General features: G+C 37.3%; 1 protein-coding gene across 1 annotated transcript in view; it reads left to right on the top strand.

The window, feature by feature from the left end:
• Window positions 1-1978: 1978 nt before the first annotated feature.
• Window positions 1979-26549, top strand: part of mrpl3 (mitochondrial ribosomal protein L3) — a 65697-nt gene continuing 41126 nt past the window's right edge. The window contains exons 1-4 of the mRNA XM_041245095.1: window positions 1979-2225; window positions 3212-3390; window positions 17286-17377; window positions 17934-18032. Coding sequence (XP_041101029.1) covers window positions 2137-2225; window positions 3212-3390; window positions 17286-17377; window positions 17934-18032 — 459 coding nt within the window. The 5' untranslated portion in view covers window positions 1979-2136. The remainder of the gene's footprint in view (window positions 2226-3211; window positions 3391-17285; window positions 17378-17933; window positions 18033-26549) is intronic.

Here is a 26549-nt window from a genome sequence, read left to right as displayed (position 1 = left end):
TGCAGTCACAGGCCCTGAGCTGGGACACTAGCCCTGCAACCGTAGCCTGGAGGCTCCCATTAGCCGCCCCGTGTGAAAGTGGTGAAATTCGATGGCACGGATAGTTGGGAGGCATTCTACTGTGTGATTGAGGCTATCGGAGAGGCTAATGGGTGGACCAAACAGGAGAAAAGAGCCCAGCTTGTTGCAGCATTGGGGGGTGTGGCCCGCAACTGTGTGCTCACCCTACCCCCGCATAAAAGGGACCAATGCAGTTGCACTAGCTGTTGTACTGGATCAACAGTATGGACTGACCCCCTACCAAGCAGTGCAATCGACCAAGCTGAAAGAGAGACAGAAGCAGCCCGGAGAGTCCCTGGGGGCGCTGGGGAACAATATCAAAGCCCTGTGAGAATGAGCGTACCCCTACTGGCCACTTTTCTGCTGAGACCACGCCACGATGGAGGTGTTTATAGGGGCTGTGACCCCTGCTGCTGTGAGAGAACACCTGCTACTCAAGGAGCACAGGTCACTTAAAGAGGCCATTGCTGAGGGCCGCCGCCTGGAGCACACAACCTCAACGCTACACATATTCAGATCTTAACCTTTTCAAAAGACTAGGCTACTATTTACATTTACCCTATCCAAACAGCAATACAACAATTTTGCTATTCCTGTAATGTGTGTGTGTGTGTGTGTGTGTGTGTTATTATCCATTAAGTGAAAAAAGAAGTGATACCTGAAACAAAAACACATTGGAAATGTGAAAAAAACACCAATTTATCAAAAGTGCCCAGCCTTTAAAAGTAGTGATATTAAAAACACAAACCAACTTTCAAGAAACCATTGGGCAACCTTGCCCAGCACAAAGCAAATAGGCACAACTGTAAGGCTGATGGGGGCCAAGGTTACCCCAATTGTTTCTATTAACCTGATTTGTGTTTTTCAGGAACAATAAAAGCGGATCGAACTTGCATCAAAAACACAAGCCAAGCCAGAGCTGTACTTGGAGACCATCAAGATGTAAATTGTGTTAAACGAACATTTTTAATTTAAATGATGAACATCTTAAGTAACGCAATGCAATAGGTATTTACGCAATATGTGTTCTAAAATGTTGTCTTGAGAAAGAATATTGCATAATATCGAAAACTACAATAATGTATATATTGTAGTGATCCTGGGGAAGAGGGAATGAATCAGGACAATGTAGACTAGAGGATATGTGTGCGTGAAAGGGGTTGCATGTTGTGTGTGGGCTTGCACTGGGTGTGTACGCGTGCAGGGGCTGCATGTTGTGTGTGGTGGAATTGAGGTGCAAGTTTGGCGTGAAAGACGAAGGGGCGGAGGGAGCGATGGGATACAGGGGGTACGTGGAAAAGACCGGGTGAGTGAAAAAGAGTGAGAGAAAGGTGTGCGTGGATAGATAGCGAGAGAAATACAGGAAGCATAAAGAAAAACAAAAACTACTTGTAATAATTTTATTAAATTTTTGTCTCCCAGTTCCCTTCCATCAACTTATAATTGCATTTAATGAATTACGTACAGAAATAAACCTCTTGCCCCTTCATTACTCACGTCTTCAGTCTCGTTTCTGTCCCAGAAGAACCAGAAAACGCTACAATATATAACATCTATCTATCAGACCATTATAAAAGAAAATAAATAATACACAGTCACCATAACAATCCAACTTATTAGATTCTGTGGTAAAATGAATTGTATAATGTTAATGCTCTGTCTAACAGTGTGTACGCTCTGCATTCCTCTTCCTCTAATAGTGGGTACTCTCTCGCATTCCTCTCCCTGTCTGCTTCAAACCTGCACCTCACACTGCAACCGTCGCCTCTCAGTTTGTATCCAATCACAGCAGTCTTTCAGTTGAAACCACACCGCTAGCTTCATTGGGTCGAGTCTGTTCAGGAATACTGGTAGGGAAAAAAAATGTGGCGCCCCGGACCGATTTTCAAAAAAGCTGCGGGGACACATTTCTTAGACGGACTCGGAAATAATTCCGGTTACATTTCTACTGTAGGACAAACGTGGGTTCTGGAGTGGCAGTCATAGTAGAAGGGGTTATATAAACAAGTACAGTAAAATAAATAAATACATAAAAAATAAAACCTCTATATCTATACGCAATTTAAGTAAATCAGGATGGCAGCCTGGAGCTGCAGACTCTTCAGGTTGGGAGGCTCGATGGTTAGAGGGAGTCATGTCCTTGGTAAATCGACAGCAGCAGTGAGGTTTGAAATATTTATTCATTGTTGATGATAAATTCATGGTTATTTTTAAATTGTCGAGTTTGTTGTACGGCATATATTTGTCTCATGCTCTTTAGTCTGTTGTAATTAAAAGTGTTGCTTGTTGACAGATTCGTGTGAGAAAGTAAATTACACGTTGATACTCTGGCAGATTAGGCTGCATATGAATTAAAATGTAATATACTCTTTTTTAAATCAGTTTAACCTTAATGCACTGCAATACGAAGTACAATATTGACAGACAGTACTTCAAATGGGGGTGTTACTTAGTCTTGACTTAGGGCTCTCGTTTACCCAAAATACATAGGTACAGTAGTGATCAAAAAAGAAAACAAGTTTATTTATTATATTGACCAGCTATTTTGTACCGTGCTTCACAACTTTAGAAACTTTGAACACCTGTGCCAGACTTGATCTCTCTCACTGGCCCTCTTCCCATTCTTTTTTCCCGAGGGGCATATGACATGGTCGGCCATATTCCATTAAATAAAGCTTTCCTTACTTTGTACTTGTAAGACGAGTAGCATCTGTGCTAAATAAGAAGGTTTTTCTCTTAAGTATTATTTGGGAGCTGGTCTCACAGTTTTGGACAAAAATGCAATAATTATTTGTTAGTTATTTGTAGGCTGATTGGAAGGCACTTTTCAAACACTTTTCTAATTTCAGCACTGAAAAATATTGTACCCCCACCCCCCCAAAGTCATGACCTGAATTTAACCTAAATAAATATCTTCAGTTTTGATTTAAGTTGATAATTTGTTTTTGATACACATTTAACACACCCATGTTTGGCAAAATCTGAGTTGGAGACAAAAAAAACTGTATGGCATGCTGTTTCCACATGTAATAACCCCAAATAGTGAATTCTTATGTCTTAGGTTAACCTAACAGTACACACAGCTCTCACAATAAAAAAAGATGAAATGTGCAGTATCAATATAATTGATTTACTTGTTTATTTTAAATAGGGCACCATGTGTACTTTTTGTCAGAAGTGTTAAGAGTAGTACTTGGTGGGATGAACATCTTTCAGAAGAAAACAGTGAGTTTCTCAGAAAACTGGTTCCAGAGGAGTACAAGAGCCAAACCACAAGCAAACTGTGTCCACTGAAAGATGAACCCTGGCCTAGGGAAGCATGGGAATCAGGTATTTGTATATGTTATTATGGGACAGTTAAATTACTATTAAAAAATGTGTATTAATATGTTACCCTTAAGTGTGCTTCTTTAGAAAAAAAGATTGTGGGGGTGGAAATTGAGATAGTAGGTTGTTACAGAGGGAATCTTTTTGGAAGGTATGATGAGGAATTAGGCTTGACCTGTCTCCTTTTAAATATGATCATAGCATTTGTAAGTTAGAGATGCTTAACCTAATTTTAATATTTAAATTATTTGCTGTGTCAGTCAAGTCAAGGCCAACGTGTATGGTGGTGTGTAATTTTGGTTATGAGTCATATATACAGCTTATTAGCCACAGAAAGAAACAACACATTTTAACTTAACTATTTATTTATTAAGAAAAGTTCAGTTTTTTTGGTCAACCAGCAATATAGATTTGAGCCTGCAAGGACACCACTAATTATCTTATCACTAATTAGGACTTATCACTAATCCATGTCACCACTTCTGTTATAAAATACAACTATAAAATGTTTTGGCAGGCACTTAATTGTGGTGACCTTTATTTTTATTTAGCGGCTTTCATAGTGGACCACCGTTTATCCACCATGGTCAACCTCCTCAGCAGCGTGAGTTTATTATTGAACAGAGAAGATTAGTTCAGATACTACATCCTACGAAAGTTTTCGTACACTGTGGTGCATGTGCTCTGTATGTGCACTGCCATTGCTGGTAGTGTCACGTGAGCTGTTCAGTGTCTTGATATGTAAATAAGTCTTGTTTGCCTGCGGGGTGTATCGACGTCAACACACACCCAAGCAGCAGATGGCTACTCTGTCATAAGCAATAATACCCTTTATCTTTCTAAACAAGGGATTTAGGGGAGCTCCCTAATAAAAGCTGAATCTCAAAACAATAATTTTGTGAATATAGTAATTGTTGCAGCTGTGTATAATGGTATTTAAAACAGGATTCATTCATTTAACTTTTTACATATCTGCTTGTACGCTGGTCCCACCGCACAGATTACTGTGTTATTCTTCCCGTCTTTCTGCGCACTGTCAGCCCTTGTTAAAGATATAAAATAATGTACCTGATCCGAAGTGAGTGCAAAACTTGCCCCAATATTTAATGTAAAAATATAAATACAATATTTTAAAACTAGCAAAAAAATTACTTGGTTGCAGTAGCAGTTGTTACAGTACTGTTTAAAGTTATTTTATTATGGACAAACCTTGCCCTGTAACTCAATGGACCATATTCAGAAGCAAGCACAAAGGCAAAGACTAAATTTCTTAGAAGAATAAGACCATTTTAATGGTATAAAATGAGAAAAAAACTCTTGGTTGGTACCTCCTACAACTAAGTTTATACTGTTTGAAAAAAAAGAAGTCAGTAGTCTTTTTTATGTAGTAAACCAGTGCTTCTGACATTTGTAAGTATTTTGAACAGTCTTACTCAGGGAATATTTACCTTCAAAAGAAGAGTTCTTGTTTTTTTGTTTGTTTAACACTTTCCTTTAATAAACTGCATGTGGAGATTCCATTTGTAGCACTGCAGAGACGCCATTGGTACTGGTTGTGTCATTTGGCGCTACTTGCATGTATGTGTAATGAATGAGTGCACAGTAAGTACATATTTACATGTTACATTTACACATGTTACATTTTATGCTGAAACACCTGCCCGATTTTATTCGGTTTGCAATGAAAATTAAAAAATCAATACATTTCTATGATCTGCAGTTAGTCAGTTTGCCCCCAACTTTTTAACAAAGTTACATGCCTATGATTGAGACAAATTATTGGACTATTGGAATGAAACACTCGCCTATAGGTACCAAAACAGACTCATTGTTACTGAATAAGAATGTTTCTGTTCCAGAGCTTATCTATACTTGAAAAATGAGAACAATTTTGATTTTTGTTATTATACAGTTAAATAAACTTTAACATTTTTACAGTTGGTTATTAGTTGTCAACATTGAAAACTCCTTAAATTAGGTTTTTGAAAATTGTCAAAATGGTCCTTGAAGGTCTTTAAAGTCCTTGAAATTTGTATCAGAAAAACTGTATGAACCCTGTATTTACGACAAGATACGGTTCTTTTCAACACTAGGAAAAGATAGCTTTAGAAAGTTGTTGAAAACGATCGACAAGAAATACCAACTCCCAAGTTGCAGGTATTTTTCACAAACATCTTTGCCAACATTGTATGATGACTGTCATGGGCAAGTAGCCGAAGAGTTACTATATAACACAAAAAACTAGCAGCTTTACTGTCTAAAATACGTAAAATGCTGCAATCAATCTTTGCGCTTCTTTTTGTTTTAATGTGCAGCACATGTATGATTACTATATTTCACGGCACATTCATTTTGTGGATTTTTAATAAACGCAAAATTAGCAAACATTTGCTCTGGAAAAGTTATTGTTTTACAGTAGTTTAAATAAAAGCAAACAAGCAAAGGACTGTGCAATTCAAAAAGTTAACATTTGAAACTTAACATCTGATGTTCCACTAAAAGAAAACATTTGTGCTTGTATGTGCATAAGAATTGCTCAAACCTGTAAAATAGTACAGATGAAACCATAAATACTTTATTTAAATGCAGATACAATATGAGCAGATTTACTGAACTTTTTCACCAAAATGTTGTTCATGGATAAAGTTCAAGCCATGTTAGACATCTCAAGAAACAGTGACTCTACTTAACTGAAAGGCACAGTTTAGCTCTGTTACAACCTTTTTATGTGCAGTCGTAACATCTCTCATGTATGCTGTCCTTTAGGAGTTCCATTTGTAACACCAACAGGGCAGTTGCTAGGAACTTTGGGCACATCATGTGGAGAACATAATAGTATCCAAGAATGTAAAGAAGGCTTTCGGGTAGCTTCTTCCTTGGAAAAGTCGTGACTAGAGTTGCAGCTACAGAAATAAAGCAGTTATCTTTATTCACATTTAAAGGGCAAGTGAGAAACCTTTTCTTAATGTAGTTGCCATGGTCCTTAGATTCATGAAACATTACAAACACATTTTAACTATATAAGAAGAAATAATTTACAGGATAAGAAATTAGCAGCAATCCAGCATCCAAATCTTTATTTGCTCCCTTTGTAGTTTTAGCTCCTACCTTGGTCTACAGGTCACTAATCAGTTACCTTTGTAGTATCTAGGTAAATGAGAGGAACAATTTAACAATTCAAAGCAGACTACAGAAACCTGATTGCTAAACTTTCTGGCTACTGGCTATGTATGTAATATATCTAAAGAAGGGCAGTTTTGTAACCTAAGAATGGGTGCCAAGTTACTTATAATTTGTATTTGATTTAATGCAAAAGCCCACATTTCTACACAGTTTTTTTCAGATACATAAGAACATAAGAACATAAGAAAGAACATAAGAAAGTTTACAAACGAGAGGAGGCCATTCGGCCCATCTTGCTCGTTTGGTTGTTAGTAGCTTATTGATCCCAAAATCTCATCAAGCAGCTTCTTGAAGGATCCCAGGGTGTCAGCTTCAACAACATTACTGGGGAGTTGATTCCAGACCCTCACAATTCTCTGTGTAAAAAAGTGTCTCCTATTTTCTGTTCTGAATGCCCCTTTTTCTAAACTCCATTTGTGACCCCTGGTCCTTGTTTCTTTTTTCAGGCTGAAAAAGTCCCTTGCGTCGACACTGTCAATACCTTTTAGAATTTTGAATGCTTGAATTAGGTCGCCACGTAGTCTTCTTTGTTCAAGACTGAACAGATTCAATTCTTTTAGCCTGTCTGCATATGACATGCCTTTTAAGCCCGGAATAATTCTGGTTGCTCTTCTTTGCACTCTTTCTAGAGCAGCAATATCTTTTTTATAGCGAGGTGACCAGAACTGCACACAATATTCAAGATGAGGTCTTACAAGTGCATTGTACAGTTTTAACATTACTTCCCTTGATTTAAATTCAACACTTTTCACAATGTATCCGAGCATCTTGTTAGCCTTTTTTATAGCTTCCCCACATTGCCTAGATGAAGACATTTCTGAGTCAACAAAAACTCCTAGGTCTTTTTCATAGATTCCTTCTCCAATTTCAATATCTCCCATATGATATTTATAATGTACATTTTTATTTCCTGCGTGCAGTACCTTACACTTTTCTCTATTAAATGTCATTTGCCATGTATCTGCCCAGTTCTGAATCTTGTCTAGATCATTTTGAATGACCTTTGCTGCTGCAACAGTGTTTGCCACTCCTCCTACATATGATTGCTCTTAGTTTGGTACATTTTAAAGCATAAAGAACTGTTACAAGTAATTTTGTATAAGGTGAAATATTAATATGAATACAGAAGCTAGCATTAAGCTGTCACCCTTCTTACAGCTTTCCAAATAGCCAACATTATTGCCCTTACTTTTAAGACAGGGCATCTGCATGAGTACTATTGTTTGGTAAGACCCTCTAGAAAACTACAATACCTTTTAAAATGTGTATTATTCCCTCACATGGCTTCATTTTCTTTGGTAGAAGGGAAAATATGTGGCAATGCCTGGAACAGTGAGATGGCTCTATCTTATATTTTAAAAAAAAAAAAAAAAAAAAAACCCTGAGTAAATATTTCAGATCATAAATATGTTTTCCTTTTAGAAAATATGAGGAATGTGCTGAAATTGTGAAGTGTCACCTAAATTAACATTTTATAAACATCTGTAAATATAACAAACCCAAGGATTGTATTAAGAGGCAAGACACGTGATGAATGTGGACAAGATGGTAGTTGTATGTGATGAGTAACATTCCTCAGACGGGTGATACAGTACCTGGGTTAAGACTACTTGGGGGGGGGGCATTAATGTTTTTTTCATTAGGCTATAGTAGAACAACTGATCTTGAAAAACACACCATCTCTGTTTTCTTGCAGAATTGTAATTCAGGTCTTCTTTTGCCACGAGACGTATGACCTCATCTAGTACCTGAAAAAAAAAAAAAAAAAAAAACAAACAAAAAAAAAAACTCATGCAAATATTTATGTAAATCTTTACACTTAGCCCGGTGGTTACGTGCATATTACTAAGACAACCTACCTTTAAAAGTACACACTAGGAGCTTTCCAGTGACGTATTCAGTGTGTGTATGCTGCACTCCTAGCAGAAAATACGATTGCCTGAAGTTAAGCCCCTCATCATGTGACAGAGTTCAAAGCTTAGGTTTCGTTTTGAGTCCATTGTTCCTACCATTGTTAATCATTGTTAAAATAAAAAAAAAAAAAAAAAAAAACAGTTACATGCATAAAAAAATGTTGGACTAAGTCAGGGCGACCACGGCAGGTATTGCGGTTCGGACACCGAGCATGCGCACATGACGCATGGCTCAGGTCTCGCCGTGTCGAAGCAGGGTAATAATGCAAGAGTCGTAATTGCCTTGCATCATAAATCGAAGCATCGCAAGTCGAGGATCGATAAAAAAAAAAAAAAAAAAGGTTTTTTTTTTTAAATATATATATTATATATATATATATATATATATATATATATATATATATATATATATATATATATATATAAACGAGGCAGTCTTCCCAGCGACAGCGAGTGGGAGAAGTACAGGCGTGGAAAAGTACAGAGCAGTTTAGAAGCAGTAAGGAGAAATTGCATCTTTAATTGCTTTAATCAGAAAACACAGGACATTGGGGAAACACAGCAGCAGCTCAAAGTCAAACAGCCGCGTGTGTTTTTCTGATAACAAACAAGCTGAAACTCGGAGCAGCTGATTCAAATTCAGCACCGTTCTGAGACACGGGCGAGGGGAGGAGCCGACAGCACAGCAGAACAACGCAGTTAAACGAGGCAGTCTTCCCAGCGACAGCGAGTGGGAGAAGTACAGGCGTGGAAAAGTATGGAGCAGTTTAGAAGCAGTAAGGAGAAATTGCATCTTTAATTGCTTTAATTTCAGAAAACACAGGACATTGGGGAAACACAGCAGCAGCTCAAAGTCAAACAGCCGCGTGTGTTTTTCTGATAACAAACAAGCTGAAACTCGGAGCAACTGATTCAAATTCAGCGCCGTTCTGAGACACGGGCAAGGGGAGGAGCCAACAGCACAGCAGAACAATGCAGTTAAACGAGGCAGTCTTCCCAGCAACAGCGAGTGGAAGCGACAGCGAGTGGGAGAAGTACAGGCGTGGAAAAGTACAGAGCAGTTTAGAAGCAATTTGAAAGCAGGTTGACGGCTGCAGAACAAACTAAACTTAAAAAAAAAAAAACCCTCAACATGGTCTTCAAGTCAGTAATCTGTGACACCTGCTTGATGTGGGAAATCCGAGAAAACCAAGTGTGCGTAAAGTGCCGCGCGATCCAGGACTTGCATAAACTAGTAAGTATGCTAGAAATGGAGCTAGAAGAAGTGCGACAGCAACAGGATCTTGAGGAACTGGTACACCCACAACTCATGGAAGTCTGCATCACCCCTAACAGACTGAAAGCCACCAGGGAGATAGAAGGTCAGAACAGCTGGGTTCAGGTAGGCAGAAGCAGGGAAAAAAAGAAACTTCGTCAAACACAACCACCAGAAATCAAAACAACCAACAAATTTGAGTCACTTCAGAATTTTGATGAGCAGAACCAACAACAAGAGAACGAAAGGAACAACATCCAGGACCCTATTGACAGTGGTGACCAGACAGCAAAAAGAAGGGAGGTCATGATTGTTGGGGACTCCATATTGAGAAACACAGCAAGTTCAATTCGCAGTTTGGACCCCCTTACTACAACAGTGTGCTGCCTTCCGGGAGCCTCGGTCAAGCACATCACTGAGAATGTGGACAGGCTCCTAGAACGAACAGGAGACGACCCGGTAGTAGTCGTCCACATCGGTACAAACAACATTGGAAGAGACAGACCAAAATCCCTGCAAAACAAATTCAGAGAGCTAGGAAGGAAATTAAAAGAGAAAACCAAAACTGTGGTATTTTCTGATATACTACCGGCACCTTGCAAAGGACCATATGGACAGCTGGAAATAATTAATCAAAACGCATGGCTGAAGATGTGGTGCACACGGGAAGGCTTCACCTATCTTGATCATTGGACCACATTCTACAACGAGGACTATCTGTATAGACGGGATGGACTGCACTTAAATAACAAGGGAACCAGTCTACTTGGAGAAAAGATCCTCGAGCAGGTTCAGAAGCATTTAAACTAGAAAGGAAGGGGGGAGAAATCAACAAAAAAACAGAAGGGAGACCGCATCAAAACAAGAACAACAACTCAGGTAAGACAACCATTAAATGTATTTATCTAAATGCTAGAAGTATCAGAAACAAAATTCTAGAACTTGAAGCTACTGCACTAACAGGTAACTATGATGTGATAGGTGTTACAGAAACGTGGTTGTCTGAGAGTGATGGGGACGAATATAATATTTGTGGGTATACACTATATAGGAAAGACAGGCAGGACAGAAGAGGAGGAGGGGTAGCGCTATACATAAGAAACAGTCTTGAAGCCCAGGTGTTAAACCTGGACAAAGAAAATAAAACCGAATCAATATGGGTCAGAATAACGGACAAAAATTCAAAGGGCATAATAATAGGAGCATGCTATAGACCGCCAGATTCAGACGGTGAGCAAAATAATCTGTTATACAATGACATTAGAAATGCGTGTAGCAAAGGAGAAGCCATACTAATGGGGGATTTCAACTTCCCCCAAATAAAATGGGAAAACCCGGTGGGTAGCACGAAGGATGAAATAGAAATGGTGGAAATGACAAATGACTGCTTCCTAACACAATTTGTCAAGGCACCGACTAGAGGGGAGGCATGCCTTGATTTAGTCTTTTCAAATAACGAAGATAGAATAACTAAAACAGAGGTCAGAGAACCACTGGCAGACTCAGACCACAACATGGTCTCATTTGAAGTGTTTTTTAAAACCCCAAAAGTAATGACTAAAGCTAAGGTTTACAATTTTAGAAAAGCAAACTATGAAGGTATGAAACAGAGACTAACAGAAGTAGATTGGAGTAAAATAGAGAAAACACCCACAGAAGAAGGATGGTTGTTCTTCAAAAATGTAGTACTAGAGGCACAAAACAATTATATCCCTAAAGTAGACAAATCTAAATGTAAAACTAAATTGCCAAAATGGTTTAATAGATCAATTAAAAAAAATATTCAGCGAAAAAATGGCACTTTACAGAGCATTAAAAAAGGACCAAAAAGAAAGTATGCAGAAAGAGTACACAGAACTGCAAATGCAAGTCAAAAAGGAAGTTAGAAAGGCCAAGAGAGAAATAGAAATGAACATTGCTAAGGGAGCTAAAACCAATTCCAAAATGTTTTTCCAATATTACAACAGCAAGAGAACATTCAAAGAGGAGATTAAATGTTTAAGAGATACAAATGGCAAAATCGTAGATGAAAGAAAAAAAATAGCAAATATATTAAATGATTACTTTTCACAAGTTTTTACAAAGGAAGATACTGACAACATGCCCCACATGTCATCCAGTTCCTATCCAGTTTTAAATAACTTTAGCATAACTGAGGCAGAAGTGTTAAAGGGACTAGGAGCTCTTAAAATAAACAAATCCCCTGGGCCGGATGAGATCCTCCCAGTAGTACTCAAAGAAATGAAAGAAGTTATTTACAAACCGCTAACCAAGATCATGCAGCAGTCTCTTGACACAGGGGTGGTACCGACAGACTGGAAAATTGCAAACGTAATACCGATCCACAAAAAGGGAAACAAAACTGAACCAGGTAACTACAGACCAGTAAGCCTGACTTCTATTATATGCAAACTTATGGAAACTATAATAAGATCCAAAATGGAAAATTACCTATATGGTAACAGGGTCCTGGGAGACAGTCAACATGGTTTTAGGAAAGGGAGATCGTGTCTAACTAACTTGCTTGATTTTTTTGAGGATGCAACATCAATAATGGATAATTGCAAAGCATATGACATGGTTTATTTAGATTTTCAGAAAGCTTTTGACAAAGTCCTGCACAAAAGATTAATTCTCAAACTGAACGCAGTTGGGATTCAAGGAAACACATGTACATGGATTAGGGAGTGGTTAACATGTAGAAAACAGAAAGTACTGATTAGAGGAAAAACCTCAGAATGGAGTGTGGTAACCAGCGGTGTACCACAGGGATCAGTATTGGGTCCTCTGCTATTCCTAATCTACATTAATGATTTAGATTCTGGTATAGTAAGCAAACTTGTTAAATTTGCAGACGACACAAAAATAGGAGAAGTGGCAAACACTGTTGCAGCAGCAAAGGTCATTCAAAATGATCTAGACAAGATTCAGAACTGGGCAGACACATGGCAAATGACATTTAATAGAGAAAAGTGTAAGGTACTGCACGCAGGAAATAAAAATGTACATTATAAATATCATATGGGAGATACTGAAATTGGAGAAGGAATCTATGAAAAAGACCTAGGAGTTTTTGTTGACTCAGAAATGTCTTCATCTAGACAATGTGGGGAAGCTATAAAAAAGGCTAACAAGATGCTCGGATACATTGTGAAAAGTGTTGAATTTAAATCGAGGGAAGTAATGTTAAAACTGTACAATGCACTAGTAAGACCTCATCTTGAATATTGTGTGCAGTTCTGGTCACCTCGCTATAAAAAAGATATTGCTGCTCTAGAAAGAGTGCAAAGAAGAGCGACCAGAATTATTCCGGGCTTAAAAGGCATGTCATATGCAGACAGGCTAAAAGAATTGAATCTGTTCAGTCTTGAACAAAGAAGACTACGTGGCGACCTAATTCAAGCATTCAAAATTCTAAAAGGTATTGACAGTGTCGACCCAAGGGACTTTTTCAGCCTGAAAAAAGAAACAAGGACCAGGGGTCACAAATGGAGTTTAGACAAAGGGGCATTCAGAACAGAAAATAGGAGGCACTTTTTTACACAGAGAATTGTGAGGGTCTGGAATCAACTCCCCAGTAATGTTGTTGAAGCTGACACCCTGGGATCCTTCAAGAAGCTGCTTGATGAGATTTTGGGATCAATAAGCTACTAACAACCAAACGAGCAAGATGGGCCGAATGGCCTCCTCTCGTTTGTAAACTTTCTTATGTTCTTATGTTTTTATATGTTACACTTAATGTGTATATATATATATTTAGAACTTACATGGTCCAAGTCTTTAAAGCATGGATAAGCCTCCAGTATTTTAATTGGCTTTTCTCAATCTTTAAGTATGTCTGAAACTATAAAAGCCCTTCTGGCTTCCAATTCTAAGTCAGGCAACTGTGGTACCACTTCCTTATTGGATTTCTGCTTCTTCATGACTCCCTGAAGAGCTCTGTAGTGTCTTGCTTTGGCCTGCTTACTGTCTTGGGGTCAGCCTCTTTGAATGTCCTGAAATCATAACAGACCGATGAAGCCCACTGTATACAAGAAATCCTCCAGTTTGCTTTCATCACATTCCACTCTGAAAACTTGTTGCACAATTCTACAGTTATAAGCTGGCATACTCGCCTCCTTCAGTGTCAAAGTCATTGCAACTTGTGCCAGGTGAAAGTTTTGTTGGAGCATCTGTTTTCTCTTTAATTTGAGCTTCATGCTTCTTCCCGTTGCATGAATCAGATTAACTGTTCATTTCAGAATTGTCTGTTGAGCTGTTATCTTCCAAAATCAAAGTTGAGCAGCTGGAGTCTCCCGCTTCCTGTTCATCTGATGTGAATGAATTGCTTTTAGCACTGGTTACATCAGGGTTTGTAGCATCCCACTTGAGTTTCTTTGCTGGTGCTCTTTTAGGAGTGTAGGACTTTGCCTCTTTTTGGGATTTGTATGTTTTGCAGACTTTCATGAGCTGCTGGGTCAGCAAAACCCTTTAATAAAATATGACACTTTGTTATTATGTGTGTTTTTTGCTTTAAAAGTTAATACATAAGTGTACCCTGTTGCCCCTAATCCACGTATGTACATAAAGGACATATTATATCACCTATACGTAGTTTAATATTTATCGGCACCTTCTGAACAATATCTTTATTAGATTAAAATATTGTGATATCTCAAACATAACAGACCAAGGAGACTCAAACTTTCTGTTGAGGGACCACTTTCAATGCAATTTTGCACAGGCAAATAAAAGCAAAGGATACATTTTCATTAATTTAATTTGTATTTCAGGTAAATAATATCATCCCCTAAAATAACAATGAGGATAAGACTTATGGTGAAATTGTAACATACATAATCTAGGTATACGTACGCAAGGCTCAACAAAAATATATAAATCATTTTGTAATATTGGAGTGTTCGGTCAGTCTCTTTGACATAAGTTACTTCATGTTTAGAAGGATATCTGGCATCTTCAGCTGTTGCTCTCAGTATGAATACCTTCAGCTACTTCTAAGAGTACTGGAAATTTCTCAGATAATGTTTGCACCAGTGCTTTCCTTGATGACTGTGGCAAGGCTTACGTTACTTATCAAAGAACATTTGACACATTTTAAATAACTTTTTCCAGACAATAACATCATCCCAAAGTAACATTATTTGCTTCATATACCATCACAAATAAAAACTAGGTGAGGCATATGTGCATGAGATTTGAGTCCAAGCATCGCTATTTTAAAAGATGGCCTTCCAAGTTGAATTTAAAAAATGTCTGCAAATCATTGATTAAACATAATCGGATTTGAGTGCTCTCAAAATGTGTACGATTATCAGCACTCTATTTTCTCAAGTGAGAAAGAAATCGGCCCACTTTGTGCAAAATGTGCAATATGTTCAAGTAAAGCTAAAGACTTCTTCAATATGGGTGAAATACAACACATGGTTTCAACTAAGTGGCTTATTCTAAATGGAAATACATATGCAACCAATCTTTTAATTTTAGCAAAAGTTAATGACCTCCCAGAATCTTCCATTATAAAAAACTTTGCCACTGTTAACAGCACTTTCATAAGGTTGAATTTCAAAGCAAATGAAGCAATTTGCTTTAACTCTGATTTCCATGCTTATCAGATTAACATCCCATGCCTCGCACAGGCCATTGAGTTTGTTGATGCTGAAAAACTAATAGATTTTACACCATATTAATCATTAGATCTGAACGGTTCAAAATACATTTCCTTTTGAAGTACAACCTCAGTGGTATAATAGCTTTTCTGACAACTCTCTTCATACTTTAAATTATGTTTTGATTTAAAACAGAACATTGTTTTATATGAATCCATCCCCCGCGGCACTTTTATTTTTCAGTTAATTTGAAAAATGAATGTATTATAAAAACTGAAAGTATCTTCCGCTTAAAACAGAAAACAGTATTATCTTAAATTAAGAACCACATCATGACCACTTTCTAAAACTGAAATAAAAAAATTTCAGCTTTTAAAATCTATAATGTCAAAGAAAGTCATAGCCTGGTTCTGTCTTGAGTTGTTAAATCTTAAATTACAAATCCAAACCTCTAAAATAAGTGTCGTTGCCCTGGCAAGATAATTATCTTGAGTTACAAATCCAATGTTACATAAGTTGACTGTTAATTGGATCATTTATTACGCGTCCTGTTTTCTTTAAATTCATTGGTTCTCAAATTAGTACAGTCGCCACCGCTTAGAATGGGCGCGTTTGTGTTGACGTGATTCACCAGCAGTAAGCGATAGACGGTATAAACTCCCACACAATAACCTGACGTTGGAAGTGCAAAAAAATAATATAATAAGTGCAGAAATGCACAGTACAGATAGGCTACATTATTGCATATTGTTTCCAGTGAAGAACTCTGGACAGCAAACTTTTGTCACTGTTTTCTAGAAAATCCCAGTTCGACTCTGTACGCGGATGCTGCTCTATAGCATCCCGCAGTGTTAAAAGCACAGCACGCACATACTGAGCCAATCATAAAAAAATGTCCCCAGTCATCCAGGCAGCTCCATTTGCATAGTAAACCACAGGCAGGTGGTTGAACTCCTCTAAAACAACTTTGGGGTTTTGGTTTGCCAATCACTAGCGGTCACACTTTTCATTTCCAGCCATATTACAGCAAAGCAGGGCTGAAATTCTTTCATTTTCTCTTTCCAGCCATGCTTGCTGCCTATTGCAGTCAGTGCTGTTTTTTCAAACTATAAACCAGACCCTGTGTACAGGGATTAAATAGCCGAGGTACAGTACTGGTGTAATCGCTCAATAATAATGTGCAAACAGCTGATTGATTGGTCTGTCAGGCTTTTACTACAGTAAAGTGCTGCCTTTTTATGGAAATCTATGCAAATGGCAAGGTACTGAGGTGAAAACAGTTGATTGGTGGATTCTTATGTTCATGTAAACGCACTGAGTGATGTTGAATTACAGAGCCTTTAGTACAAAAAGCAAAATAACCCTTTGCATTCCAAACTGTTACTGTACTGAATCCTGTCTTTTTCAGAAAGGTTGACAGTGTTCGAAGGAATGTTTAAATCTGCAGCTACATCTTTTTTAATTAAATGTTTTTTTATGGTGGTGCCTTGTTCACAATTTCAACACCTCCAATTTTACCTGCAAGGACAATGCATGTTTTTGTTTTTTTTGTTTTTTTGCATTGGTCAATCCTTCATGGAAATATCATTGATGCATGAGCACAATGGCAACTCAATGTATCATGGGATCAGTAGTCCCAAAACTGCAATACAGTACTAATCTGGATGTAAGTTAGTGGATTTCCCAATATCCTGTACACTCGACTGTTTGAACTACTTAATTTTATTAATTTGTTTCTTCCCTGGGGAGGCTCCAGAATAGTGGTGTTATGTTTTCTTTTGCTGCAAACAGGATTTTGTTGTTTGTTTTTTTGATAGCTCTAACTTCAGTTTCTGAATATGTGGTCAGAACTACAAATAGAATTGTATTGTGAATTTAATTACAATCGGTGGTAAAAAAAAAAAAAAAAATAGTTTTCACATTTTTAAACTTACATTACAGGAAGCCGACGAGTTGGTTTAATTGCTGTGAAGCTGGGAATGATGCCTATCTGGACAAAGACGGGAGAAAAGCACGTTGTCACAATGCTTCAGGTAACCTGTTTGTTATATCTGGATATTAGCTAACCGATGTAGATGTACAGATTCCTGCTGACAAACAAGTTATTGCAAAGTGAAAAGGATTTGTTTGCAGCACATTGTTGTCTGTTCAATTGCTCTAAACTGTGGTAGATCCAAATACAAGCACTGCTTAAGTATTAAAACTTTACTCCAGAGACTTGCACACACTAGTAGGGATGTTGGTTTTTACAAAGCCCATTTTAAAGATGTGTACTGGCAGTATTTAGATGATATCTGTTGATCCCATTATGTTTCTAGGTTCTTAGAGTGTCCGACTGGGTCTCACTTGTGGAAAGTCTCAACCTGTTTGAGTTCTTCTCTGGTCCAAGACTAAGATTGTGATTTCAGTACTAAGATTTGAACTTGCATAACTTTTTGCTGCAGGGTAAAATTGCTGATGTCCCAGTACTTTCTTACGAGGGTTATTGTTGTTTAATAAGGCTTACTCATTCTGCGGGTACTGGCAATCCCCTGACTCCTTGACATTAACTGTGTATGTAATGCCCTTTTCTTCTCTCTTGTTGTTTAGGTACAAGATTGCCATGTCCTTAAATATACACCAAAAGAAGAACATGATGGAATATCTGCTGCCCTTGTTGTTGGAGCGAAAAATGTATCTCCATTTCATGTAAGTTTAAAAAAAAAAAAAAAAAAAATATTGTGCTTTGCAGGTTATTTGTGCATTCGAAAGGAAAAAAGGGAATTTGACTTCCACCCAGACTGCGCAAATGGTGCTGTCTGAACAACTCTAATGACAGCTCCTTTTGTTCTACTCAAAACAGCCAGCTGTTTGTGGTTTAAAGTGCAAAATAAGTTGCGTTCTGAAATGTTAACTGGAATACATTAGAAGTACAGAAGAAAAAAAATGACAGAGCACTTAAGTAAAAGAGAAATTAAGCTGTAAAATAAATACATCGTTATGGGGTGTTAATGCCATTCCAGTGTAACCCCTTTTGGGGAGAGTGACTGTGTGGAGCAGCTGTCAGAACTTAAGGTTTATTTTTTTATTCACAAATCCCAGTAGGAGAGCTCTCTGATCTTTTTTGATGCTGTAAAATTATTCAATACTAATACATCTGTAGTACTTGCGCTCCCGACCATATGAACCTGTTCCAATTTTACTTCAATTACTTCAGTGCTTTGACAGGCCACAGGAGCGTGTCTATTTATAAGCTATATAAAACTGAGTATTATTAGCAGTAATATTTTACTGCATATGCAAACTTTTAGGTTTTTTCTATTTACTACTTTTATAAAATGTTTCTTTTTTAAAATACACACACACACACGTACGTATTGGGTATATATTGTGGGATTTAAGAGATGGGGCTTTTTTATTCATCTAAGATTGTTTGTGGTATGACATTAGATGCAGTCTGGCTTACTTCTGGGATCTGCAGTGGTAGCCATGGTCAGCTATAAAAATTGTGAAGTGTGTTGCTTTGTGCGACATGGTGAAATTGAGGTCAATGCGATGTGCAGTTTCGTTAACCTTGGGCCCGTTTCACAAAAGCGATTTGGGACGATTCACAAGCCCTTCGCAAATATTTCTCAGGCAAAACATTCTGATGACAATATGAACTTGTCTCTGTATCTTATAACCCCCTCCCCCCCTCCCCCCCCCCCCCCCCCCCCCCCCCCCCACACACACACACCAAAAACCTTATATTATACAAAAGGTTTAAATAATTAAAAAAATAGAATTATGACATGTAACTCAGTTATGTGGGTGAAAAATAACAGTAATAGATGCAAGGTCAAGTTGTAAAAACAAACACGGTTTATTTATTAAATACAATCATATACCAAAAGTACTGATTTATCTCTCATTTAGAAAAAAAGAACATCTGTGCACTGCAATGCTTAACCCCAATGAGGTGCTGACCATATAAGGCAATTTGTATATAAAAGAAAGTCTGTTTGGGGTTACGCTCACTACTCGATCCACCAACCTTGATTTATAGATTGAAGTCCAACAGACCAATTGGACGCAAAACTCAATATCAGGACAATATTTACTGTAGTCTTTAAAAAAAGATTTTCTTCATTTTATTAGTTAGTTTTTTACTAAACCGAGCAAACAAACTAAAAAGGTAGTAGAACTAGGTGTTTTGACACATCAGGTCTTTAAGTTCACATCTTCTTCTTTTTTTTTTATTTTAAACTTATTTATTTTTATAGTGAATTACAAATACAGTAATCATTTGCATATTCAACTGTGTTGGGAGCCAGTGTAAGGGTGGATATGTAAAAAGGCTGTTAAATGAATCCTGCTTTAAATACCATTACACACAGCTGTAACAACTGCTATCTTCACACAGTTATTGTTTTGAGATTTAGCACTTATTAGGGAGCTCCTGTAAATCCCTTGTGTAGAAGGTTACTGGGTATTAATGCTTGTGACAGAGTATCTGCCATGTGGGTGGGTGCATTCGCTGCTGAGTGACAGGCAGGAGATGGAGACGGGGGTTGAAGTTGATACACCCCGCAGGTGAATAGGATTTGTTTATATGTCAATCCACTGAACAGCTCACGTGACACTTTGGTAGGATAAACAATATCTGAACTAATCTTCTCTGTCAATGATAAACTAATGTTGCTGATGAGGTTGATCATGGCTGATAAACGGTTAGGGCAGATATGTAACTGGTGGATACGCAACAGATTACTGTATAGTACTTTTTATTAATCCTCTGCACTAAAAAGCTGACTTTATAATATCATTCTGTTTGACATGTTTTAATTGATACTTATATTCATGAACTGCACAGTTGTATACATTTATTTGCAGAATACTACTGCAGTAAAAAAGAATGGCCAGTATTAAAATAAATAGTTTTGCAAAAGCTTAATTTAATTCAGATATGCTTTTAAAAACAGTAGCGGAATGTAACAGCTGTATCATCACCGCATGGACTTGAAACATGAATCCATCTTTAACTGTGCATATGAAACATTGCCTCTAGGAACCGAAGTATTCAAATTTAACAAGCACTTAAAAATAAATAAAAAAAAAAAAAAAAAACATTTCAAATTGTGCTGCAAGTCGAACGACTGAAAAGTTGCTATATTCACTTGCTAAAGAAGTTACGTGTTACTGGAGGCTTTATGTCGTGCTTCATGTTAACAGTGATTATTTCAGTTCGTGTTGATTTAAAACACTTAATACTATAGTAACAGTTACTAAAAGGCATACGATGTGTACAGAATAAATAATACATGGCAGAGAAGACAGCAAGACTGGTTTAATTAAAATAATTGCATAAGGAACATGGATTAGTGCTTAAAAGTGAAAAGAAACACAGCAGTGTTATAATGTCGCATTAACCTCAAGGGCTTCATTTGAAAATGTAACTTTTTCACATTCTGAAAATGTATTTGCATACATTGACTACAACAGTTGGAAACTGCAATGATTCAGGAGTAATAATTACTGTTTTTGCAGTCGAAGGTGCCTTTGACCTCATCTAACAGTCCTACAGCTCACATTCAGGTATTTTGTAAAGGTTTATATCCAGGTTGCAATCGTTGCTTTAATGGCAAATGTAATTTATAACTAGTCTGCTATTGTATGTTTGTTGGAATTGGAGATGGAGAAAAATGCTTTTCTTTGGTCTGTTCTTTTATTTATTTATTTTAAAAGGATTTATGCAGGTGGGAGGGGCTGTAACTGTCCCACTTCTAGCATCCAGCAGAACCAAAACCTTTTCCCTGATAAAAATAATATGTAATAAGTTAGAGCAACAGTATCTGTCACGTGTTCAAAAAGTTAACTTAAAAGAAAGCAAAACCAAAAACAACATTAAAGAATAATAGAAGTAACGTCTTTAAAATATTACATTGCGTGCCGTTTAAGTCAAGTATAATCTAAGTTGGTGTTTCCCAACCCTGTTCCTGGTGTGACAACGTGTTTGCTGGTTTTTGTTCCAACGCAGCGCTTAGTTCCGTAATTGAACCCTTCATTGAACTAATAAAGTGATTACCTGGATATTTTCCCGTTATGTTCAAGCTCTTCGTTTGTTGATATGGTTCAATTAAGCAATTGGGTTCTGCATTGGAACGAAACCCAATAGACACGGTATGTTGCCAGGAACAGGGTTGGGAAACACTGATCTAAGTGGAAGCCTTGGTTCAACACACTGGTTCATTTTTTCTCTGGGGAGTGGGTGAAAGCCAGTCCTATACAAAGCTACCTGGTCTTGAAAACGCTACCACACAATTACTTAGTCACTATGGTCTATATAATAAAAAGAATTGTAATTTTAGTTTTTTTTTTTTTTTTTAATCAATAAAAATGTGCACAGACCAAGACAAACCTGCCTGGGGAACTAATTCAATGGGAAATGTCTTACACATGTTTCCTCATATTATAATTATTTTTAATGTGTAGATTATAGAGAGAGAGTAATTGTGTGGTGTAGTTGTAAATAGGATTCAAATGGTTTTAGTTTCCCTGTAGGCAGTTTTATCTTGGTCTGGCTGTCTGAAAGCCTGTTCTTTCATTCTGCTCAGTGATGCTCATTTTTATCTTTGTGAAAATGAATGCGTGGTATGTGCTATGATACATATTAGGTCTCCATTTGTCAAATAGTGTTACGAGTAAATCTAAGCTTTTGATCTTATTACCTGGATGTCTACCTGGATTTTGTAGGGTACTGAAATGTGATAATTCTTTAATGTAATGTAATTTTTTTTTAAATTGTAGGTATTCACTGGTTTAATTAAGGTGTAGTTTATTTATTTGTCTTGTACATAGTAGTCCAGTACATTTACATTTCGGGGTCCTCCAATACATTGGAGAAAAATGAAAAAGTAATACAATCTGCCCAAGGGGCTGAGGAAATATTAAACGTGTCCCATGTAAAGCCAAAATAAAGAAAATTAAAGGATTCGCTATTTTCATAGCATATAAGTTGAATGTACGTAACCTTGTATAACTTTGATTTTCCACACCCCGATTTATAGTACATTCCATGGAAAATGTCACCAGTACTATAGTAAACTTGCGTCACCTCTAGGCACGTCACAGTATACTGTAGTTATCATATGGTGCAGCTTGAAGTGTAAAACCAATATTTTTTTTTTTCCCCTGCCAAAGTTCAGCAGAGAGCTTTTAGGAATTTCATGGGAATTAATTGTCATGCCATCCAGTCCAGGGCACTCTGTTCTCTTTACACAGCGTCCTGACAGGTCAGGAGGGAGATTTATAACCAAAATTCATTCTTTCTCCGTCACAGTTCTGTATTAACAAATGTACTGTATTTTTTAATTTGTTGATTTGACAAAATGGGATGGGATGCAAGTAAAACCAAATCCACTGAACAGCATTTCAATTTAAATAGCGTTTAATACGGGCAGGAGAAAGTAATTAGTAATAGTTTTGTTTTGCTTTTGTAGTCTTATTGCCAATCAGCAAATGTAATTATAAAAATACAGTGATAAATACAACAAATGTACTTGTTTCTGCATTTTTTATATATCCCATGATTGTAGTAGCTTTTTAAAAGTAACACAAATAAAATAATGATATCTGTTCATTGATTTATGACAGTACTGCATAACATGTCAAATAACATCTGTTATTTGTGTCAAGTGTTTTTTAATTGCTATTTGCTGTAATGCATATCTTATCTATCTGAAAAAAAACTCTGCAGTTCATTGGAGCATTGTAAGAGAAATGTTATGGTAGAATAGGTATGATAGGTAATAATAGGTATTTTAATTTGGAATACTGAGCACCCCCCCAGATCTATTTTATTGCGTTGAAAAGCTATTGATAATCTTGTTATTGTCAGTTACCCAATATGAGGCTTGTGTGTAACAGTAGTTCTGCGTTGAAGCAGTAAGTGGCACTGAACTGTCTGCGTGGGCGTAAATGCCCTTTCACAGCAAGCACTTTGCATCAAATCGAGCTTAACATTCATATTTTAAAATAGCTTTGCATCTTGTGGAGGCTTTCATACAGGTCATGTGGCGTAGAACAGACGGCGTCCGGTTTAAATGTACCCACTTTAACCAATAGATTTATAAAAAAAATATACATCAATGGAGAAAACAACTGTTTTTATTACCATATTTAAAGTGAAACTATTTTCCAACCCCTTAATAATAATAATAATAATAATAATAATAATAATAATAATAATAGAGACATTCAGATTTTAGAAAGGCAGACGATAAAAAAAATACAGCAACCTCTTGTTTTATATACCATTTGCAAAAATATGTTTACCCATTCCGAAGTATTTAATTGAGCTGCGTTTCATTTTGGATAAAATTTGCATTTAATTTCAACAGACTAGGATGGACCAGGGGAATAAATGTTATAAAGATACATGGAGGGGCGAAGCAGAGGGGTAGCATGAGAGAAGTGTGGTTGGAAGAATACAACACGAGCAGCAGAATTTTAATGAGCATAAGGGGGTGGATAGCTGATGCAGGAAGACCAGCAAGGAGAGAGTTACAGTAGTCCAGTATAAAGAGCACAAGAGCTTGGACCAGGAGTTGGGCTGAATAAGTAATGAGAAAAGGATGGATTCGGTAGGTGTTGCTAAGAAAGAAGTGGCAAGTGTGTGTCAGGGAAGAGGGAAAGGTCAAGAATAACAATAGTTTTTTAGCAGAAGGGGATGGGGAGAGAGTAATGACAGTCTAGATACTGGAGAAGAGTCAGAGTCTCCTTAATTATTAATAATTAAGTTGATCAGTGTAAAATAAATTTATATTATATATATATATATATTAGAGATATATATCGATGTGCGAAACATTACATTAAACCCTAATGACAAAATAACTGTTTTATTAATAAATCATTATATTGTGTGTTTTATATATATATATATATATATATATATATATATATATATATATATATATATATATAGACATACACACACACACACACTGAGTGTACAAAACATTAGGAACACCTTCCTAATATTGAGTTGCACCCCCTTTTCCCCTCAGAACAACCTCAATTCGTCAGGGCATAGACTCTACAAGGTGTCGAAAGCGTTCCTCAGGGAAGCTGGCCCATGTTGACTGTAATGCTTTCCACAGTTGTCAAGTTGGCTGGTAGTGGGTCTCTACTCCAAATAGCTTGTTCTATCTCATCCCACAGATGCTCAATTGGATTGAGATCTGGTGACTGGGCAGGCCACTGCAGTAAGCTGAATTCACTGTCATGTTCGTGGAATCATTCCTGGACAATCCTAGCCTTGTGGCATGGGGCATTATCCTGCTGAAAAAATCCATTAGCAGATGGATACACTGCTGCCATGAAGGGATGCACCTGATTGGCAATGATGTTCAGATATCCTGTGGCATTCAAACATTGCTCCACTTTTATCAAGGGGTCCAGTGTGTGCCATGAAAACACATCCCATACCATCACTCCACCACCATCAGCCTGCAATGTTGACACACGGCATGGTGGATGCATGTACTCATGTGATTTTCTCCATACCCTAGTTCTCCCATCAGCGTGAAACAGCAGGAACCAGGATTCATCAGACCAGGCAATGTTTTTCCCTTCCTCCAGTGTTTTTGTTCCTTAGCCCACTGCAACCGCAGTTTCTTGCGTTTTGCTGAAAGAAGTCGAACTCTGTTAGGTCGTCAGCTGCCATATCCCATTCTTGTCAAGGTACGACAAGTTGTGCATTCTTTTATGGGTCTTTCGGCACCAATGTTGTACTGGACTGTTAGTTGACTAACTGTAGCCCATTTGTTGCTCTGCACAATTCATGTCAGCCTCCTTTGGCCTCTTTCATCAATGAGCCTTTTTCGACCACTGGCCTGCCGTTGGCTGGATGTCCTTTGGGTGGTGGACCATCCTTGATACACACGGGAAACTGTTGAGCGTGAAAAACCCACAGCGTTGCATTTCTTGACATACTCAAACCGGCGCGCCTGGCACCTACTACCATACCCCGTTCAAAGATACTTAAATCTTCTGTCTTGCCCATTTACCCTCTGAATGACACACAATGTGTATGAGTTAATACAAAGTCTTATATTAGTAGTAGTAGAATACTAACATTTGATGTATACGTTAATATAGGCTATATTGCAAGTGAGAAGTTCTGAAAAATGAGAATCTAGCATACTGTACTGTATGCACAGCTCGTTGTGTTTAATACAAAGATGGATGAGACCACAGCATGAAATCTGAACTTGGGAAAACTATTTAGCCTACTTGACAACAAGACTATAGAACCCCCCCCCCCCCCCCCCCCCACCTTGCTCCCTCATGAGGTCAGCTGTATAAGACCTACCTTAAGCGATAATAAAATTTTCATTTCTTTTGTAGTAGGCTTGTGTTTTGTTTTATGCTACAAGCGCTCCCCTCATGATAGGCATTGTTGCAATGTAACATACACCTATTATTGGTATAATAAATATCATTTTGTTTAATCAGAACATCTTGCAGACCTTCTGTCCAAGCTACAGTGATAGCCACAGCCAGCTGTTTACCTGCTGTGGTGCAACAACACAAAATGCTGTTTTTTTTTTTACTACATTAAATAAGCAGCACTTCCATAATCCTGCCAACAGGTTGAAAATGAGAGTGGTGGAAGCTTAGAGGCCAATAGTGCATTTTGTCAGAGCGTTGCTAAAAGGTACAGGGTCTGCTCTTACCTCAATTGATTGGTCACACCTGTATAAAAATTGCTTACAAGTATAAGTACCCACAAAACTCAGCTTTTTTTTAACATGATCAGCAGCAGGAATCTCAAATGATCTGCAGCATCCTTTTTATATTCGTGTAAATATGTATACTACTATGTGTTCTACTACCTGTACAGTAATTGTACACTTCCAGCTATAATGATTCACTAGTATGTACCAAAAAATTTATACAGTCCTGTTAATTTTGTTTTTGTTAATACTGTATACATGAAAAGTGGAAAAATGTAAGCACTGAAGTCCTGGAATAATCAAAAGCACAACAGTTTGTATAGTCTTAAGATGGCAGTGGCACAGATCCTTGCTATGTAACTGGAGTGTAGGAAATTGCTATATTTTATTATGCGATTGGTCATAACAGTATTGAACTGTGACACAGCAGTCGTATATAATATATATATATTATATATATATATATATAATATATATATATATATATATATAGATATATATATATATA

Source organism: Polyodon spathula, chromosome 3 (assembly GCF_017654505.1).
Source record: "Polyodon spathula isolate WHYD16114869_AA chromosome 3, ASM1765450v1, whole genome shotgun sequence".
Taxonomy (NCBI): Eukaryota; Metazoa; Chordata; class Actinopteri; order Acipenseriformes; family Polyodontidae; genus Polyodon; species Polyodon spathula.
The sequence above is the reverse complement of the archived record's forward strand: the minus strand, read 5'-3'. Positions and strand labels throughout refer to the sequence as shown.